The following is a 21,997-nucleotide window of genomic DNA, read 5'->3' as shown; positions in this document are numbered from 1 at the left end:
TTTATTAATTACCATTCTAATATTTGACATTTATACTTTTTTTTTTGTTAGTATAGATAAATGATTTTACTTTTACTTACAGTTACTTTTTTTGCTTGTTTTGGGGTCACATCTAGTGGTGCTTGGGTGTCCATATGGTACCAGAAATTGAAGCTGGGGTTCCTGCAGCCCCATGAGCCATCTCCCTGACCCTAGAGTTGCAAGGTATTAATAGTATTATTTATTGTCAGACTGGTTTCTGCTTTTTTCATAGAGCACTTCCTTGCTTTATGGTATAACAGCGTTCTTCAGGTTCTTTTTATATTTCTCCTGTTAGCCTTGGAATTATTTAATTCCCTGAGTTCTCTTCCTTTTAAAGGAGAATAAGTAATCTGTAGGAATAAAATATCTGAGTATAATAATGCTACTGTCTGCTGGTATGTTGCTTGGCCTATGCCTTCTCAGTATAGTGCTGTTCTTAGAACACAAATGCATATAGGTGCACTGTATGTATATACACACACCTGTATACATGCACTTTTAAAATTTCTGTATCTACATAAATACCACGAATTCACTTCAAATTTCAGTCCATTATAGGATATCTTTCCTACCTCACTTTTTCTGTTTGTTCATTTCTTCTCTAACTTTTATAAGGCTAGCTTCTCTTACCCTCAGCATAACTGGTTTGCTTTGTCCTTTTGTAGGTAGGCTTATGATTCTTTTGACTCCCTTGTTGGCTTGGGCTGCTCTCCTACCTAGCAGCACCCCTGACATTCCAGTCCCAATCGCTGCTGTGTGTCTGCTCTCCTGACTCTGGTCACCGCACTGCACAGACAGGTCACACTGTTGAACGTTTAGTCTTAGACATTTGAAGAGAACATCAGCAATAGGTTTTGGATTTCTGGTATTTTAGTAACTAAGTTCAGAGAAATTTCTGCCAGAAATCGCATCATTGCAAGCTCGTACCTCTGTTTAGTGGGCCGTATAAGATGGCAATTGCCACGCCGCCTCCAGGGAAAGGAAAAGCCAAGAGAAAAACCTTTTCCCTCCTGGGGCGGCAGGGGCCATAGCTTAGTTCACGGTCTAGAGACATTTCTGCAAGAAGTTGCTGGTGCTGAAAGTAGTTATTTGGCCTCCGGGATCATGGGCGTTCAGCAAAGTTTTGCTTTGTTCAGTAGCTAACAAAGAACTTTCTTTTTGGTGGTGTAGGGGATTGATGACCGGGCCTCACGTGTGCAAGGTATGGGTCCTGCCATTGAACCCCATCCCTAGCCAACAATAAAGAACTTGGGCTTCAGCTCTGTTGACATATTAAGCAGTAAGGAATTAAATTCTCAAAACATCTTTGCTTTTAGTTACTACAGATCATTGAATAAATAAATGCCTTTATGACAATAAAAAGATGAATAGGACTCTTAATTTTTTTGTAATTTTTGTCTCCGTGGCTTAGTAAATAATAATAAAAAAGACAACTTACATTTTTCTCCCTCCTTCCCTGCAGACTTTGTTATCATGTAAGTTCTAAATTGCTTACTTTAAAACATGTATTGTGCTATGGATTGAACTGTGGGTCTCATCATGCAAAGCTTTATTACTGAAGTGTATATATATATATATGTATATATATATATATATATATGAACCTCAATTTATTTTTGGGGAGTGAGGATCCCATATATGCTCTGGTCCCTGGGGACCACTTGCTGTGATACGCAGTCCATCTGCACAGCTAGATGGTTTGAGCTGGGTCTGGAGGTGTGGTGCTACTCAGGCATAGGGAATTGGGGGCCACTGGGGCTACACCAGCAGTGCCAGGGGTCCATGTGGTGTGGGACAGTGGAAACTCAGATGCATGCTGGGTACATGCAGTTATCCTCTCCAGCTCCTCATTTTTACTTTAATAATAAAAAAATCTTGCTTATCATCTTAGTCTGTTTCTAGTGAAGAAAAATATATGTTTTCTTCTTTTTTTTTTTTCTTTATTGAATCACCATGTGAAAAGCCACAAAGCTTTCAGGCTTAAGTCTCAGTCATACCATGATCGAACACCCATCCCTTCACCAGTGCTCCACCACCAAGAACATGCTCCACCACCAAGAACCCCAGCATACCCATCCCACCCCCACCCCCTGCCCGTGGGGCTGATGATTTTCACTTTACCCCCTCTTCACTTTGATTACATTCAATATTTCAACAGGAAACTCACTATTATTCGGAATTTTCCCCCAACAATCAGACCTGCTGAAAAGGCAGCATTTGATATTTTGTTTTCCATTGCTGAGAATGAAGAGCATATGAGGTCGTGTCCACACGGTTTTAGATTTCTGGTATTTTAGTAACTAAGTCCAGAGAAATTTCTGCCAGAAATCGCATCATTGCAAGCTTGTACCTCTGTTTAATGGGCCTTATAAGATGGCGGTCGCCACGCCGCCACCAGGGAAAGAAAAAGTCGAGAGAGAAAAACCTTTTCCATCCTGGGGCGGCATGGGGCCATAGCTTAGTTCACAGTCTAGAGACATTTCTGCAAGAAGCTGCTGGTGCCGAAAGTAGTTAGTTGACCTCCAGGATCATGGGTGTTCAGCAACAGAGGGGCGCTCGGGTGCGACTGCTTGGGTCACATCTGGGCAGAGAGCCATTTTTTTCTTTTTAACACAATACTATAGTCGTGTAAGAAAACCTTTTAAACTTATTTTGGTCTGAAAAAAGTTTCCTATGATCTCAATACATTATTTTACTCATAATATCTTAAAATGATTGATATAGTGACAGAAAATCATAGACTTAACGTTCAGGTTTTTATTTTTTCAAAATGGCTTTCAAAATTGTTCTTTTATCTTGGCCTTAATTTAAGAATCAGGAGTAAGAATATAATTTTATGACTGAAGCCCAGTCATGAACAACTTTGTGACTGCATCTCACTGTGATTCAATTGAAATATTAGAAAGGAAGAATATTATTTTTGGATTCGAGAGGTAGTACAGTGGATATGGTATTTGTCTTAAAAGTGACTGGTCTGGCCTCAGTGCCTGGCACCCCATATACTTGGTCTCCTATTCCCACCGGGAGTGATCCCTTGAGTGTAGAGCTAGGAATAAGCCCTGAGCATTGCTGGGGCATGGTTTACCATGTTCCCTCTCCTCCAACACACGTGAAAGAGTATTATATTGGGGGCTGGATAGATAAGGACAGTCCTAATGTAACCTGTCTTGCATGTAGCAGACCCAGGTTTAGTCACTGGCACCACGTTTGGTTCCCTGAGCACTGCCAACTATGATTGCTCCCCCCAACACACACTAAAAACATAAATTTAATTAAAAAATGTTACAACTATAGATGGTCCGGTCTGATTTCCTAATAAAAGGGAACTATAACTGATAAAGGTGGAATGATTGGCTGAAGGTAACCAGGTGTATGATGTCAACCAAGAACAGAACCTAAGGCTCTCACTTCAAAGTTCTGTGCCTTTTCACTCCTCGCCTTGGTTCTACAGTTCATGTTTTATCTGGTGGATGCTTCCAGTTTTTAGAAATGATACCATTGAGGCTGAGTTTGGCTGCCTTGGATGTGTTAACTTAAAACACTGATTTGAGTTTGGAACCAAGAGTTAGGTGTTTAGTATTGTCTCAGCAGCTTAGTGGTCACCTCTGTGGCCTGCTTCTTCCTCTTTCTGAGCCCAGTCAGAAGCTTGCCTTCCCTTTATGGTCATGGACAATCTCTCAGTGCTAAGAACTGTACTTGCTCATCCATGTTCAGAGTAAAGGAAGAGGGGCTTGCTTCTATGACTTGCCCTTCTGATCAGGAATCCCTCTAAGCTCCTTTCAACAATCTTCCCCTTAAGACAGTCTAGGCAGACAGGTGAAGTGTGAAGGTCCTCGAGTGATGAATTTTGCTTAGGGGGTGAGATTAAAGGGGATGGAATAGGCCCAGACTTTGTACCCTTTTATAGAGTGAGTAGAACTATCTTCCCCAGAGCCCCAGGCAACACTGGGGAGGTATTGCTGCTTAAATGAATGTCTATATAGCCACCAAAAAAGCAAGGGGCAAAGAATGCCAATTTATGCCAAAACAATATTCAGATTTTGTGTATGCTTTCTGTAGATTTGGTAATAGTTATCAAGTACTTTTATCTGTTTCAGTATTTTTATACAGTAGTCACTTTCCATACAGACAGTAGGAAAGTCATTCAAGTTGAAATTAAAGGGAAAAAATCATATCAGCTTGTATTTCTTTTTTAGTGTAATATAATTGAAATACACATGATAATTGGCTTCAGGTGTACATCATAATGATTTGGTATTTGTGTTCATTGTGAGATGATTACCATCATAAGTATAGTAACATCCATTACCATACAGTTAAAGAATTCTTGAGATGAGAATTTTGAAGGTTTGCTCTCTAACTTTCAAATATGTAACAATATTAATGACTGTAGTTGCTGAGCAGTACATCTGGACTGCCTTATTTTATGACTGAAGATAGATACAACTACTGAATCTTCTCCCTGTCTCAAACATGGCCAGATTCCTTTATCTCCTCTACCATTGCCAACTGCCATTTTTTTTTTTTTAATTTTTTGTGGTGGGAGGATGGTCTACACCTGGCAATGCTCAGTGGTTATTTCTGGCTCTGCATTCAGGAATTACTCCTGGGTGTGCTTGGCACCTTATAGAACATCAGGGATTCATTCAATCCAGGTTGGCCACATGCAAGGCAAACAAACACTATAGCTGTAGTAGTGCCCCAGTCTCAGCCACCAGTCTTAATTTCTGTAGCTATGAGCTACCTTCATGTGTCTTTTCCAGTTAGTGTTTTCATTTATACACATATACGTGTGTATATATATGTACACACATATCTTTATATATTTCTGTCATATGCTATTCAAAGTAGCTTTATTTATGCATGCATTTAAGTGTCCATTTCTATATGACCTACTGGTCTTTGTAATGGGGTTTCTAACTTCTGTGACTGTGCCTTTAAGCTAAGTGAAGACTGGTTTGTATATACATTTAATTATGTTACTGATTACTGTTTCTCATCATCACATGCATTTTGTGACTACATAACATGCATGGTCATTAAACACAAATCCACATATATAATGTTTTGATTCCAGTTTAATCACTGTTAGTTGAGTTACCCTGTAGATTTATTACTTGGTGACGGTGGTGCAACTCCCCAGTTCTGCTCAGGACCTTGGGCACCACTTCAGGTGACTTTAAAGGCAGTGCTCAGGCCAGTAGATTTCTTAACTTTTCTAACACTCAGTTTCTTCACCTGTAAAGTGGGTTTAATAACACTCACTTTTGATTTGAACTTTGAAATAGTACAATGTGTAAAACACTTAGGGAGTGTACAAAAAATAAGTTGAAAAAAAAAGTTGACTCATTCCCTGATATTTCCCTTGCTTTATTTGGTTGGTAGGGCATTCACCTTTCACGCGGCCAACTGGGAGAGCCCGGCAAGCTACTGAGAGTATCGTGCCCGCACGGCAGAGCCTGGCAAGCTACCCGTTGCGTATTGGATATGCCAAAAAAAGTAACAAATAAGTCTCACAATGAGAGACGTTACTGGTGCCCTCTCGAACAAATTGATGAGCAATGGGATGACAGTAACAGTGATACTCCTTTAATGTGTGTGTGTGTGTTTGTGTGTGTACTAACAAGATAGTATAGAAAATTGGGTTTTCATAATATGAATTTTAATCTTGAGACACAATAAAAACATCTATTTGGTTTAACATTTTATCCCTTCATTTCCTTAGGTAAGAAAGTCCTATGCAGGTCTGGAATCACAGCACAGTGGGTGGGGTGTTTGCCTCACAGGTGGCCACCCCAGGTTTGACACCAGGCACCCCATAAGGTTCCCCAAGCACCTCCAGGACTAATCCTGAGTGCAGAGCCAGGAGTAGTTCCTGAGCACTGCTGGGTGTGGTCCCCAAACTGAAAAAAAGTCTTGATGTGTTAAAACTTTTTTTGTGTGTGTATATGTGTGGAATAACTGGGGATCAAGTGCAGGACTTATACATGCATTGCACTACTGAACTACTTGCCTAGCCAGGTGATTTCTTATTTAGCTTTTTGATATTTGTTGATCAAATCTGTAATGATAATCTGCTAAATACCATTCTGGAAAGAAAATCATGCATGTAGATGGTTGCACTGTAGCAACTGTTTCACTGTTGTCCCGTTGTTCATCAATTAGCTTGAGTGGGCACCAGTAACGTCCCCATTGTGAGACTTGTATGGTTATGGAAATTTATTTGGCCAATAAGCAGGCTCTTAGTGCTATTTTATAATAAAATCATGCTTTGTTTTTTAGCAAAATTCCTGCCTTTCTAAATGTGGTGGATATTGCTGGGCTTGTGAAAGGCGCTCACAGTGGACAAGGCCTGGGAAATGCCTTTTTATCTCATATTAGTGCCTGTGATGGAATCTTTCATCTAACCCGTAAGTACAGCTTGAATGATTGGTTTTTATTATGATCAGTGTTTTCTTTCTATTATGCCCAATAAAGTTGCAAATGACTGATTAATAGAAGGCTTGTTTTGCTTCACAAGATGAATTTGAATTGCATCTGTTAATTGTGACTTGAATGTTATTTAGTATCATCTCCATATGTTGAGGATATTTCATAGCAAGTACATGTTGTGCTGATATTATTCTAATTGAGTTTATCCCTGGTTCTGGATTAGGTTCTTTGAGAAGTTTTCTATACGGTAGCAATGTAGATTTTGTAAAGGCATTTTGAAATTTTACTTGTGGAACTTTACTGCTTTCTTGCTTTTCTGTGTACTGAGCTGAGAAGGCAGAATTCATAGAAGAGAGGATTCCATTATTTCAGAAAGAATGGCAACGTGGTTATTTATTAGAGAGGTAAAGATTTAAGCAGACTCTAGATCAGCTAGCTCTTGGTTGAAAAAGGGATATAAAGGATAGTGAGAAAACAGGTGTAATTGTGTATTGGTTTTTGTTCCTTTGAGTACAAAAGTGAGCCCTGAATAGAGTAAATGTTTGACTGAATGGAAAGGTATAGGGTAAGACTCAGATTAAATCCATACTTTGTGATAATAGTACTATAATCAGATTAATGCAAAAGTAAGGAACCTGAGCTAGGAGTGGAACCCTGCTGTGGTCCAAGTGTTTTTTTTTTTTTTTTTTTGTTACTGGTCTTTGACTAAATAGCTATAGTTACTGAGAATGAGAATTTAGAAAATGTTACCTAATTTAATCCAGCAAATTTTTTTGTTACTTGAATACTTAAATCTAATCCAAAAAAATGGTACTAGTTTGAAAAAAATATATATATGTATATATATATATGGTTCAAAATCTGTCAAAATCTGTTTACCTAGTAATTTTTTTTGAGGTATTTTATAAAAGGTATTTAAGAGTTTGCGATGCTGGAAAGGATTGTGGTTATCAAGTGAAAATACAGTTATGGGAAAATGTTGGTTAGGTGATTGCTGCTTTGTTACTGACTGTCCTGTGGGTTGTCCCCCACATCACCTACATGCACATATTCTGGGGAGGCTCATATAGAGGTTTCAAGAGGTAGAGAGAATTAAATAATGATTCCTGGGCTTTTAAGCTAGGCTAGTTGAATGAACCTTTATGCCATTTACTAAGGGCTGATAATATAGAAAGCAGTAGGTTTTGGGAAAGAGTTGATGAATTTATTTTGGGACAGTTTTAAAACTGTGTACCTGATTCAAACAGATGGAAGGGAGTCTATATGAGTAGGTAGGACTGATGGGGCAAATTGACTGATGGGTGGATGAGGGTGAGAGAACTGAAGGCTTGGGTGTGAGGGTGGTGGAATTGAAGGGTGGTGCTCAAAGAGAGTAGTATAGTGACAGGAGAGGATTGAAAGTGGAATGTACATGGATATGGTGGTTCCCCATGAGATTCAACACCAGGTGCTGGGGAAAGGCAGATGTGAGGTTAGAACGGGATACTCCAGATTTTTAGTAAGTTTAGAGCAATTTAGTGTGATAGTAAGCTCCTGATAATAGTGGTATTTTGAAAGAATAAACAAGACTGACACCTAGACCCAACAAATTAAAAAAAAAGAAAGTTACAATAAATCAAATCCAAAACAAAACAGAAGTTATAACAGATTTCATAGATGTACAAGATTCTAAGAGATTAGTGTGATTAACTTCTGCCACTAAATTGGAGAACCTTAAAGAAGCAGACGAATTATTTTAAATCCTACACTCTCCCAAGACTGAATCAGGTATGAAATAGCAGACCTGAACCTAACAATTACTAGTAAGGAATGTGAAACAGTAATTTCAAAATCTCTCACAGAACAAAAGATCAGTTCCACAGGAATTTCCTAGTGAGTTCTGTTGAATCTTTACTGATGCTTATTAGCTATCCTCCTGAAATTCTTCCAGAAAACAGGGGGGGAAAAACACCCCAAAAACGTAAACATCACACCACCTAAGGAGATGTTCCTATTAACTTTTTGTGAGGCCAGCATTAGTCTAATACCAAAAACAGAGGTCTGGAGATTGTTACTCTCTGGTAGAGCAATTGCCCTGCATGTATGAGGCCCTGGACTTGATTCCTAATAAATAAGGAGAGTAGTAAAGATGAAAATTACAGACCAGTACCCATGATGAACAAAGATGCAGATATAGTAAAGAAAGTCTCACTGAACTGATTTTAACAATGCATCAAAAGACTCACCATGATTCGTTTGGGGGTGCGTATATGGTTAAATATATGTGGATCACTTAATGTGAATATACCACATGAACAAAAGGACAGATAATGATCATATCAATAAGTTCAGAGAAAGCTTTTGACAATTGTCAGCATCTATTCATGATAAAAACTTAGCCACTGGATGGAGGTGGGTTGGGTAGGGTTAGAAGTAAATTTCAACTTCATTGTAGTAAAGGCCATATATAGCAAACCCATAGCTAACTAACTTCATTCTTGGTGGCAAAAAACTGAAAGCCTTTTCTCTAAAGTAGGCACAAGGGTATCCACTTTTACATTACTATTCAACATTGTATTGACCTAGTTATATCAGTTAGGCAAGAAAAAAGAAGTTCCCAAAAATTTAAATTGGAAAGAAGTCCAACCATCAATTTGCAGATGAGATAATATACCCATATTTACCAATACTTATCACAGATTTTATGCAAAAATTTTTAAAAGAAGTGCCATTATGCAAAACTTGTATCCCAGTATTACTTACAAATCATTTATTACTAAAGTGCTATAGTTACACAATAAAAGGTTTATAAACCAATTTTGGACTGAAAAAATTGGGTGTGATGATTGGTTGAAATACAGGTACATAGTAGCTTCTGCCAAAAAGCTTAGATACAATAAACCAATACAGCAAATAATAGGCTACTGAATCAACATGAAAATCAACATAAAAATGCATTTCTGTCGGCAAACACCAAACTAGAAGAAATCTGGGTAAATCAACCCATTTGCAATTGTGTCCAGAAAGAGAAAGTACTTAGGGATCAACTTAATAAGGGTGGTAGAAAATTTATACATTGAAAACATTGCCACTATTGAGAGAAATAGAAGAGGACACAGGAAATGGAAAAAAATTCCATGATCATGGCTTGGAAGAATTAACACCAATTAAATGATTATCGTACCCAAAGCAGTATGCACATTCAGTGCAGTCAGTCCCTATCAAAATTCCATCCATAGTTTTTTCTTGAACTTCAAGGTCATAGAAACAAACACTTCTAAAATTTGTATGGAACCATAATACTATTATATATAATATACTGTATGCATAAGAACAAATTGATAAAATATTGTATTTTATATTTTGACATAAATATTGTCCACATTGATAATTCTGGTCAGTCATAATTATTCCTATAATTATAATTCCTTATAGGAATAAGTTGATAATTATCTTAATTTGATTATAGAACAAAAATCGTTAATCTGTGCAGATTTTTTTTATTTTCCATGGCTTTTCTTCCTGGATCATGCTACTATAAAAGAAAAACAACTTTCTGGTGTGTATTAAAAACTAGAAATTGTGGCCAAAGAAATTTAGAAAACTAGAAATTTGGCCAGTTAAGCTTTTCTGATCAACTGGACTTGATCCCTGTCACCCCATATGGTCTCCTGAGCACTACCAGGAGTAACCCCTGAACACAGATCAGGAGTAACCCCTGAGCATTGCCAGGTGTGGCCCCCAAATCAAACAACACAACCCCCAGAAAAAAACACCCCAAAACAAAACCCCTAACTAAACTAGAAAATATTATAAATACTATAAAATAAAAATTAAAACTAGAAAATAATATTATCAACTGTTTGTTAGATTAATTGCTTTTGAAACTAAATATATATCATTTATAAAAAACTTCTTTCGTTTTTGGTCCACACCTGGTGATACTCAGGGGTTACTCCTGGCTCTGCACTCAGGAATTACTCCTGGCGGTGCTTGCGGTTGCATAAGGGATCAAACCTGGGTCAGCCACATGTAGGTCAAATGCCCTCCCCCACTGTGCTATCGCTTTGGTCCCTGAGAGACTTTATTGTTATAAATATGTTTTCAAAAGTTGAATACCAAGTTGGTTTCCTTAGAATTTTTTTTAAAACTAATGTCTTTTTTTTGTGTATTGGGAATCTGTTTAGTTGAACCTGTTCTAGTGCTCAGGGTCCACTCCCAGTGGTTTTCTTGAAGTCCCAGGGATTGAGCCCAGGATGCCAAGCATTTGCCCTTAGAGCGTCTCCCAGCCTATGTCCACATTTAACAGATTAATTATTTATATACATATGTAATTGAAGGAATGTTGGATTACAGCTCCATAAACATGTACTGTATCATGCTCAACCACCAGGAAAGTGCAGATACAGCTTTCTCCCTGACCCTCCCCCCTCCACACACACACCCATACAGTTAGCTTAGCTTGGTCCCTGTCCCTTCTTTCCTTCCCATTTTCCCTTTGAGAAGTTAAGTCTCCTACTCAGGAGTAATTACCATTCTGACAAAGCATCATTGACTAGTTTTTTCTTGAACTTCACATAGGGCTTACTCCTGGCTCTGTGCTCAGGAATCACTCCTGCAGTGCACAGGAACCATATATATATGGGATGTCAGGGATTGAACCCAGTTTGGCCTTGTGCAAGGCAGGCACTCTACCCATTGTACTGTCCCTCCAGCCCATGTTTTCCATATTCTTTAGTGCCTGCTTCCTTTTAATGTAATGTCTGTGAACTCCATCCCTATTGTGCGTATCATTCTTGAGAATTTGTAGTTGTAAGTTACAAATTTGGATTTTATCCATGTTGAGGTTGATGTGGTGGGTTATGTCACTTAGCTAACAAAGTTGTTAACTTTAGCAGCTGCATATCAACACATTGAATGGATTGGAGTCAAAGGAAGTTTGGGGCCAAAAGAGCAGCCAAGAATTTTTTTTTTTTGTAGTATTTCATGGAGAGAGTAATGAGGACTGTATCTCGGAAAACTGTCCTTGGCTATTGAGGGGAGAAGCAAATTTGAGAGACTTTGCAGAGAAGGGTTAGGACCTAATGACAGACAGGCTTTTCTCACATCTCCAAAAAACCAGAATTGTCTTCAAATGAAACCGTTTGCCAGAGAATTAATACAGTATAATAGGGAAATAGCAACCATGTTATGAGCAGCAGATTCTTTTAAAATTCAAGCCTGTCATACCTCTCATAATAAACAGGCATTTATTTAGAAAAACAAAATTTCCCTAGGCATTAGTGAACCACTGTGACTCTTCTTTTTTTTTTTTACAAAAATCAATTTTTAGAAGCAATATAACTTCCTATTGTTAAAATTTTAAAGCTCTGAACCTAACAAAACTATTGATTTCACTGAAGCCTCACTTTTTGAAGCCGCATTACAAGTTTTGAAGTGCTCTTTCAGCAGGAAGTGGGGCCTCTGTATGTTATCTGACCAGCAGCACCTTTCGCAGCCTCCCTACTTCTGTCAAGCTATTTCCTCCTGTCAAGCTATTTATAGATGAAGCTTGTTCAAGTTTCTCAAGAAGGACTTGGAGGTGTAAGACCTTGGAGGCTAGAAAGAAGAGTTTTGCTTTCTGAGCTATGAGACACTTTTCTCTCAACTTAGAAAAATATGGCTAGTTAAAATTTACAGAGCTGTCCATTGCACCGTGCATAACCAACCACTTATAGTTCTAGGAAACAAAATGTCCTACAGTTTGTTTTCAGTTGAACTGCTTGCCGATGTGCCTGCTTGTGAATGCTTCTGTACTGGGTGGAGGAGGAGAAAGTGCCCTGTTCTTTATAGGTGCCTGTTAAGTGAAAATTTCCTGCCTTTATTTGAAATTTTTTTAAATTTTTTTTGGGGGGTTGGACTTCAGTTACATGTACTGTTTAGGTCTTCTGTGTTCTAAAAGGAGCTTTTCACTGTTTTATAGTGGAAAACAGCAGGGGACAATAAAACAGTGAAAGCAGCAAAAGCCCATTAACAAAAAGGGAGAAATCAAGCAGATTTATTTGGCATGTTTGGGTTGGTGGGTAGTCAGGAAACTAAGTGAATACTGAAGGAGCGAATAAATCTTAACACTTGAGTATTGTGGCAGCCAAGGGAAAGAAAAAATTGGGGATTATCTGATTTCAAGTGTATCTGTCTGGTGTACATTAGCAGCAGTGTTGTTGCCTAGTTCTAAACAGAGATGATTCTCAAGAGGAATTGTCCTGCTTATGGTATTTTCTTTTAGTTTGTTTAAAGGCAATTAATTTTGTTTTGATTTTTGGACCACACCTAGCTGCCTCTGGCCCTTGAGCACTTACTGTGTATTAGATGCTGTTGTTACCTTATGTGATGATTTTCATTTAATTCTCAGAGGTTGGGCAGTTTCTCTGAGGTTACACAACTGTAATATAGTATAGTTAGGTGGATTACTTAGAAGATAGTTTATGTCTGAGTATCACAGGGTATAGCCCCAAAACCAAAAAAAAAAAAATAGTAGTAATAAAAAGGTAGTGGTTTATTTTTCTAAAGAAGTTACTTTGATTGCTTCCATAGCATTGTGTTTGTTTACTCTGTTCTGCTTTAAAGTGATGCTTGCATTTCTTTTTTTAAAAAAAATATATTTTAGGATCACCTCCTCCTCTCAGTTGAATGCTTCCCTCTATCTTAGGCATTGCCCCCTCCCTGTCCTATCTCCCATCCCCAAGTGGCATGTTTCCTACTGAATACCTGTTCTCATGTTCTTTGTCTCTGAGATGTGTGTTTTAAGTGTTCTGTAGTATGTGTGTTTCTTGGGGACGAGTGTATGACTATGGAGAAGACAACAGAACTTCCCCATAAATCTCTGTGGCCCAATATCAGACACATTTCTTTGTGTATAATTATTGCTTCCCCATCCTATGTATTCTTGGAGGGGTATTATCCTGCTTCCCCTGTATTTCCCAGGAAGTCTGTCTTTGATCTTGCTAGGTAAAACCAGGAGTTGGCCACCTAACTTAACTTGGGCTTTGAAAGATGAAAAGATAGAGGGAATATCATTGAGAATTTAGTATTCCCTTTCATCTGGTTTCCCCCTGCTCTCCACAACCTCCTTCCCACCCTAGAGTCAGAGTGATGATAGGGAAAGCAACATAGTCTTTTAAGTAGATTTTCAGCAATTTTAAGTTTTCATGCTATTTGTTTTACTCTTTACACTACAGGGTTGGAAAGATCGATAACTCAGTGTGTTAGAGAACATGCTTTTCCTGCAGGGACTCCAGGTTTGATTCCCACTATTGCTAGATGTGGCCCCTGAGCATCATCAGGTGTACTACCCTGCCCCCACCCCCTTTTTGGTTGTTGTGATATGCAGTTTTGGTAGAAAAACTGTTTTTCTTATTCTATGTTGTCCACTTCTACTTTAGATTGAGTGTTAAATCTCTTGTTCCTTTAGATGTTTCTTGTTGTCCTTGAATTTGGCAGCTCGCCGGCCCATACACAGTGTGTTTCTAGGAATCCTGGCCTGTTTGGATCCTTGGGCCCTTTCATCTCCTTGGAAAGGAAATTTGAAATTACGTAGACCCAGGAAATGAAAAACAGATGCTAAGTATTGAAGGAAAGGTATCTAAAATTTGTGATAGAGACATCAAAGGATGGACAGAAATTACAAAAATAAGTTGAATGGACAACAGAATTTAAAAAATAATTTTTTAAATGTAGGAATGCTGCTATTTATTCAGCCATTGATTAAGCTGATTGAATTGGGCATAATTCCACATTATTAGTTTTTTCTTTTTTAATTGAATTTCTGTAAGATAGTCCATTACAAAGCTGTTCATAATTAGGTTTCAGTCATATAATGATCCAGCACCCATCCCTCCACCAGTGTACATTTCCCATGACCAATGTCCCCTATTTCCCTTACTCCATTCCCAAGCCCCCCCACCCCCCCACCTCCCTCTATGGGAGGCACTTTCCTTCTTGCTCTCTCTCCTTTTCCTTTTGTGCATTATGGTTTGTAATACAGGTATTAAGAGGTCATGGTGTTTGTTCAGGACATCCAGTATTTTTTTTTTTTTTTAATTTTATCACCATGTGGAAAGTTACAAAGTTCTCAGGTTTATGTCTCAGTTATACCGTATTCAAACACCATCCCTTCACCAGTGCCCATATTCCACCACCAAAATCCCCGGTATCCCCCCGCCCCCCACCCCAACTGTATAATTGATGAATTTCACTTCATTTTCTAACATCCAGTATTTTTATCGGGATAGTAAGGCTGGAACAGTTTTTTAACTGGGTGGCAGCTTTGGGGTGTGGATGTGACTGCTGAGGCTTCTGGAAGTACAGGAAGGTGGGGGGAGGTAGCCTATACTGACCCCAAGAAAGCCTGGAGATCTCAGTCACAAACCCCCTCATACCCGAATTTTCAGCAGATTATATCTTGGTGAGGTCCTTCCTGAGATGGTGGAGTCAGGCCAAGGGTATGGCGATGATTTTGGATTGTGAAAGCAAGCGACTGCGGGGGCTCTGCTTGGGCAGGCACTAGGCTGACCTGTCTCCCTCTGATTTACCCTGGTCTGTTCAGCCATGCGTGGTTCCGAGATTAACTGTGGCTTTTGATCTCTTTCAAGATGCATTTATGGGTGTCTGAAGCAAGGCCGGTAGTAGAGCTTATGTGGTGGCACTGGAGTGATTCGTGGGGGTGAATGCCAGTGCTTCAGGGTATTGGGAAGTGGGGGAGATAGCCCATCCCAACTCCAGGAAAGCCTGGAGATTTCAATCACAAACCCGCATACCCAAATTTTCCGCAGACTATGTCTTGGTGAGGTCCGTCCACAGATGGTGGAGCCAGGGGTCTGGTGACAATTTTGGATTGTGAAAGCAAGTGGTTGCTGGGGGCTCTGCTTGGATGGGCGCCAGGCTGACCTGCTCCCTTTCGATTTACCCTGATCTATTCAGCTATGCACAGGTTCGAGATTAATTGCGTTTTTTTTTTTTTATCTCTTTTGAGATTAACTTCTGGGTTTCTGAAATAAGGTCAATAAATGACCTTGTATAGCTGAACTGGAGGTGGTTTGTGGACGTGACTCCCACATACCTAACTTTTGGCCATTTAATTTCTTGGTAAAGTTGGTCCCAAGTTGTTGGCATCCGGCCAAAGGCACAGCAGCAAATTTGGGGTATCAGGAATTCTGAAACTACCATTAGGCTGCTGATTTACTCACCCAGCAGGTACAGGTTGATCTGCTGATGGCATCATGCCCCTGCAGAATTTAAAAATCTTGATGAGTAGCTTAAAATTTAGGCTGTTTTCTGTACAAATGCAAGTAAAAGACTGCATGGTGCCTGGGCACCCCTGGAGTCACAGTGCCAGGCTGGAGCATGAAACATTCTAGCCGAGTTGGTCCAGCATTTGATATCACCAGGTGTGGTCCCTAGGCCTCCTGCACAGTGCTTTGGATGGCTTCCCACCTCCAATTCTTATTTTTATAAGTAGTGGGATATATTTAAAGCTTTTCAGGTAACGTAAATGTGCGGGGGAAGCTAACACACTAAACTAGGTGATCATTTAAAATGTTTTAACAGTCCAGGTTAGAGGACCCAGATTGGAAAGGAAGGGAAAGGCTTAAATGATTTTTTTTTTTTCCGGAGGCAGGGTTCTCACTCGGTAGTGCTCAGGGCATACTTCTTGCTTCTTGCTCAGGGATCATACCTGGCAGGGCTCAGGGGACTGTAATGCGGGGGATTGAATCTGGGTTGAACATGTGCAAGGCAAATGCCTTTACCTAATGTACTGTCTCCACCCCAGGTTTCCATGATTTTGACTTGATCATAGAGTTGATGGTAGAAATTTTACCTGTTTTACCAGTTTTTGTGTTTTGCTCATTTATGTGGTCATGAGACAGTGAGGTTATTTACTATGCCAAAGTCTCCACAAAGAACCTAGCTAAGCAGAGGTAAGGTGTGTGTGTAGGGATGGTAGAGGATTAGTGTTGCAGCAGAATTAAATAGAGCAGGTGTTACACTGATAGTGAAACTTGGCAGTCCAAAGGTTTGCTCGGAGAGCTTTGCACAAAAAGAGTGAAATAAATTTGTAACTTGCTCTTTGCCTTTCAAATTGACTTGTCTGTTTCTTTTTTTGTTTCATTCCTGGTATGGCTTTCACAAAATTACCCATGATGATGTCAGCAATAGTCTTCCCCCCTTCCTTTTTTTAGGGCTCCCTGGTTGGGTGGGGACTGGGACTTTAGTGGCGTGGGAGAGGTGGCATGGAGTGCCATGGATTGAATCTGCGGCCTCACAAATTCAAGGCATGAAGTTCAAATACAATGCAGCCCTGTAGTCAGTTTTGAAACTTCCTTACAACCAGCCTGTTTGCTTTTGAGGTGGGAGGAAGAATCCTAAGTAACAGAGTGCTATGCTATTGTCCTGCCCTTAGAGAAGTACCTTTTTCAGAGCTTTGGAAACCAGGAAGATATGTTTCTCTTTCTACTCTTTATAAATATCATAGAAGCCTTTAATCTTGTGGAATTAATTTAATACTAATGGTTTGAACTACTTCCAGATAATCCTCGAGTATATAGGGCATGCTGTTTATTTGTGATTTTGTCATCCCATTGATTTGAAAAAAAAACAGTAGGGTTTAGTAGGGGTGAGAACCTGATAAGTTGTGATCAGAGTCGATCATTTTATTGTCTTTATCCCCCATTCAGTAATACCTGATATCATTCAATAATACCTGATTTTGTTGTATATGAGAGACAGGTGGGGAGAGAGAGGGGGACAGAGTGGGGGCGGGAGAGTAGGGGGGGAGAGAGAGACAGAGAGTAAATGGCAGGTATTAACTGTGTTTATGATTCTTCATGTTCTTTGCAAATCTAAAGCGTGATAATTTTAGAATGTAGAATGCATAACTTTCTTTCTGTGATATTTATATATAACATTACGCTTAAATCTTTTTGGTCAGTTTACTTTCTATCTTAATTTGCTTTACTTTTCAATATTTATTTTCCTTAAAATGGAATTTAGTAAGTAGAACATTTCAGAATTTGGAATAACTGCTACTTGCATTATCTGATGTCATTTTTGAACCTCTATGTAGTTTAGTAAATCTCAGAATATACTTTTGATTTTGTTTTGGGGGTTACACCTGGCTGTGCTCTGGCTTGGGAGACTCTGTATAGAGTTCTGGGGATTGACCGTGTGTCAGCTGTGTGTAAGGCAAGTGCCTTACCCACTATGCTTTCCCTTTGGCCTTCTGGAATATACTTCTTTATCTCTCCCCTATATAATTTTAGACCCCTGGCTGATTTCTCTTAACCGTCACTTCTTTTAAACTAGTAAGACAAGTTCTTGCAAAGATAGAACTTGGAACTTAGATTAATCTATGTAGATGATTTCTGTGCAGATGGTTAGAATTTTTGGCCCCTAAAATAACTGCCCTTATCCTTTCTCCTTTGTTATTAATGACAGATGTGTCTTTATTCTGTTTTATATTACTGTCCCTCTGTATCTTTGAATTTCTTATGTCTAAATTAGTTAGAGCTTTAACAGTAAAGTTCCAGAGTGCTCCTTTATTTTTGCTACGTGCATTTGCTAAAGCGAACACAAAGGTAGCTCTGATGGAAGAAATACATTTTAAGTTGTCTTTTGGTTTATTGGAATTGTAACCCCCCAAGGCACTACAACTTTATTGAACTGCTAAATGAGAAGGTAAAAATGCCTTCATTTGCCCCCCCTTTTAGGTTCAGTTAGGTGTTTATATGTTTTGCAAATCACCTTTAATTACTATGAACATAAATTACTGTTTTCAAGGCCCCCTCCCCTCAGATTCCCCATAAGCACGTTATTTAAAAGTTTAAAATGAGTCACACATTTTTGCCTAGACACAAATTGCCAATATAAAGCTGTCTTTCCTAAAATAATGGAGTTCTTTTTCTTTGGGTCCTGTAATTTTCTTTTTCAGCAGTATTTATTAAATTAATCTAGTATTGGATTGCAGTAAACAATCTGACCAAAAAACATATGTTTTCCTTGTTCTTCTGTACAAATTCAATGGGTTAAGTAATTATGCAGTGGTTCTCATCTACATATACAATGCATCCTAATAACCAACTTCTGCTTACTGTGGAAAATATTGCAGCAGAAGGAGACATTTCCTTCTACTTTGCATTGTAAGCTATTTAATCTACTATTTACAGTTTAATTGCTTTAGCTTAGCCTCATGTTCATGGTGGTCTTATATCTACTTTAGGTGCTCGAGGCAGTCTCAATTTTTCCCTGGACTTCTCTTTTGACCTGTTTTAGGGTCTTATTTCTTGTCCTCTCTTTTTAAAATAGACAGCTATTTGGGTTATTTTAAAACCTCTCATATCATTAATGAGTTGAAATTATTCAGGGATGTGAGGGCAACTTTTAAAGACCTGGAGAATTAAACTCCTGATGTTTACGCATCGAGATGTAAGTTTTTTTTTCTTTTTTTCAGTACAGTGAGACTGATTTGGTATTTTAAATGTACTTTTTGTTGTTGTTTTTGAGCCACACCCAGAGGTGCTCAGGTCCTACTCCGGGCACAGTGCTTGGGACTTAGTCCTGAGCAGGCCATATGTCTTACCAGGGATGGAACCAGATCGGGTCCATGCAAGGCAAGTCCCAAACCTCTGTCGTAACTCTCTTGCCCCTCTGGTTTGTTTTTGAAAGTCAACGCATTCATTGTTAATGTTGAAATAGGATGAGCATTTGATTTTATTAAAATGTTTTCAGTCCTTGCATCTTGTCCTTTTGCAAAATTTACATCAGTACTTTTAAACCACCTATTGTATGTGACTTTTTTCTGCAGCAGTGATGTAAAACTTGTTTCCTCTCTGGTCCCTCTGTTCCTCCCAATCCCCACTCTGTTCAGGTACCCTCTGTGGGAGGAAGAAGGAGCATTGCTTGACTGTCCTGGACTAGACTGACAAGACTGGAAAGCTGCACTGCCAGTCCATTATTTTGCACTTTGTATAGGTAACATGTTAGGTCAGAGGAAGGCATTTCTGTTTTTCTTCCCTGGTACCTGTGATGGAAGGGATTATGCTGTCTGTCTTCTGTTCATATCTCTTTTGGATGAAGTTTTTTTGAAACTTCTCTCACATGCCAGCCTGTCACTGAAACTATTAGAGCTTTAGCGGAGTAATGTTTTCCTCACGCCAAATTAAGTTTACTGTTCTAATTTTAAACATTCGTGAGAAAAATGTAGGAGATTGCATAGACTCATATCCATTTTCCTAACTTTTTTTTTCCCCTAATACTTGCATGTGCAGATTGACAATGATTTGTGCAGTGTTTGGAGAAAAACTGTGATTAAGATGATTTTAAATATGAGTTTTAAAAACAATTGAAATAGTGTTGTATTAGGGTTTATAGTCAGACCCAGGATCAATGTCTTACCTTTAAGGAACTAAGAAAAATAGAAGAAATGTTAAGGAAATTTCTTACAATAATTATTATTATTATAGAATCACAGTCTTGTATTAAGCGCCTTTTTAGATATAATCTGATGTTTATATTGTGTGATAGGGAAGGAAAATCGAGTTAGGGGGCCAGGCATTGTATAGTAGTCTCAGTTGGTTATTTTAGGAATCTCTAAGTCAAATCTTACTGCCCAACTTTAGATAGGAGGAAATTGAGTTTAGAGCACTTAAATAACGTCAAAAATCACTGAGCTACTGAGTGGGTTAGTTATGATTTAAACAAAACTCATACTTTTATTATTGCTAATATTTTACTCCCATTACTATTGTAAAGTTTTTCTTACCTTAGAATAGACTACATAATTCTAAACATTTTTGGTTTAATACTAGTTTGTCCTTTCTCCTCCGCCATACTGAGTAGTACACATTACAGTGCTCCCAAAGTACTCCCACTCCCATCTTTAACTTCCCCTTTGTTCTCTGCTTCCCCTATCTGTTAATTACTCATTTCCCCTAACTAGAACCTGTGACTTATAAAGTCAAGTTTTTCAGAGATCTCTGGATTTGTATTTATAAGTGAACTATTGCTTTTCTCTTCCCTTTATGTCCTTTGCAGTTTACTTTAGAGTAATGTTATTTTTTGTATAGACACAGGAATACAGTTATTGCTATGCTTTCATAACTTAGGTAGTTAATTGACTCCAAATAATATTTACTCTTAAGCATCTGTCATATTTACTTGACTTAAGCCTCAGTTGCCCTTAGTTCCTAGCATCCCAAAAGCAGGGTCCCGACAAAGGGACTGGATGGACTCTGGCATTGAAATGGGACCGGCCAAGTGCCATAAAACTTGTAAGTTAAGAGCACGGTTGTGGACAAATTCTGTCATGATCCAAAGAGAAGTGACTGGACAAGGACCCTGCTAGCGTTAGGAAGGACTAATCTGGCCTGAGGATTGTAGTCTGAGATCTATAGTGAGATGTCACACTTTAAGCTTAATATATCTCTTACTGTATCCATACAAAATGACTAGAAGATTATTAAGAAGTAAATTTAAGGTGACTGTTTAAATGTTTACAGACTAAGGAAAAGAGAGTTACACCCTTAGATGAAATTCTGCTACCTCACCTATGTGTAATTGCTACCCCCATCCCTTGTTGATTGTTCTCTACTGTTCTCTGATTGTTCTCTGGCTGTGAGTATGGGCTGGGGCAGTGAGTGAGACTAGAAGGAGACAGAGGAAGACTAGATTAGAATAAGTGGTAAAGTGGTAATTGATCACCAACCAGCTTGTGGGGTGGTGGGGGGCCCACCCCGTTTCCTCCTTCTTTCGTCCATCGCCATTGACCGTAGAAGCAGCCTGACCACCAAATGCACACACAGTGAGAGAGCCGATGCATATTTTTGAATACACACATAATAATATAATTTTAGTTAAAGGCGATTTCATTATGCCAGTGACTGACAACTTATTAGCCCCTAATTGGATTTCAGTTATTTTGCTATGGTAGATGAGTTTTAATTTTTTGGGGGGAGGGTGTCAATCCCAGCAGTGCTCAGGGGCCACCACTAGCTCACTGGGGAAGGGGGGATAATGTGATGCTAGGGTTTGAACCTGGACCTCTCACATACAGTGCATGTGCTTTAGCCAGTAAAACTGTCTCTCCAGTTCTAATAACTAACTCCTTTGTGAGTGACTTTATTCCAATTTCCTAAAATATTTATTTGTTGGTGGGGTTGGGGGTGGAGTGGTAGAGTATATGCTTTGCTTGTATGATGTTCTGGGTTTGAGTGCAGCATTAAATTTGTTTTTTTAAAAAAAGGAAAGAAAAGAATTGGGGAGAAATAAATGAATTACAGGATACAGATATACTTCTTAGTGGCTCTTGCTGGACATTGCCTTGTTGATTTTCAAGAAGAAAATCAGTATGCCCCACTTAAACTATTGTGATGTAAATTGTACCTTCTACATAGGGAACATAAACCAGTGGACAAAATTACATAGGAACTATTTAACCTAGGGAAGAGTAGAGGGATAGAACTAGCTTTCCTTTCCTAAGGAGACAGCTGAATAAAGCTCCAAGCTGGGTCTGTCCCTAAAGCCAATAACTAGA

At 38.8% G+C, this 21,997-nt stretch overlaps 1 protein-coding gene across 3 annotated transcripts in view; it reads left to right on the top strand.

The window, feature by feature from the left end:
* Window positions 1-21,997, top strand: part of OLA1 (Obg like ATPase 1) — a 164,047-nt gene that overhangs the window by 26,441 nt on the left and 115,609 nt on the right. For all 3 annotated transcript variants that reach the window (XM_004601165.2, XM_055123028.1, XM_055123027.1), the window contains exon 4: window positions 6,304-6,431. In XM_004601165.2, coding sequence (XP_004601222.1) covers window positions 6,304-6,431 — 128 coding nt within the window. The remainder of the gene's footprint in view (window positions 1-6,303; window positions 6,432-21,997) is intronic.

This window comes from Sorex araneus, chromosome X (assembly GCF_027595985.1).
Source record: "Sorex araneus isolate mSorAra2 chromosome X, mSorAra2.pri, whole genome shotgun sequence".
Lineage (NCBI taxonomy): Eukaryota > Metazoa > Chordata > Mammalia > Eulipotyphla > Soricidae > Sorex > Sorex araneus.
Note: the sequence above shows the minus strand (reverse complement) of the source record. Positions and strands in the feature narration are given on the sequence as shown.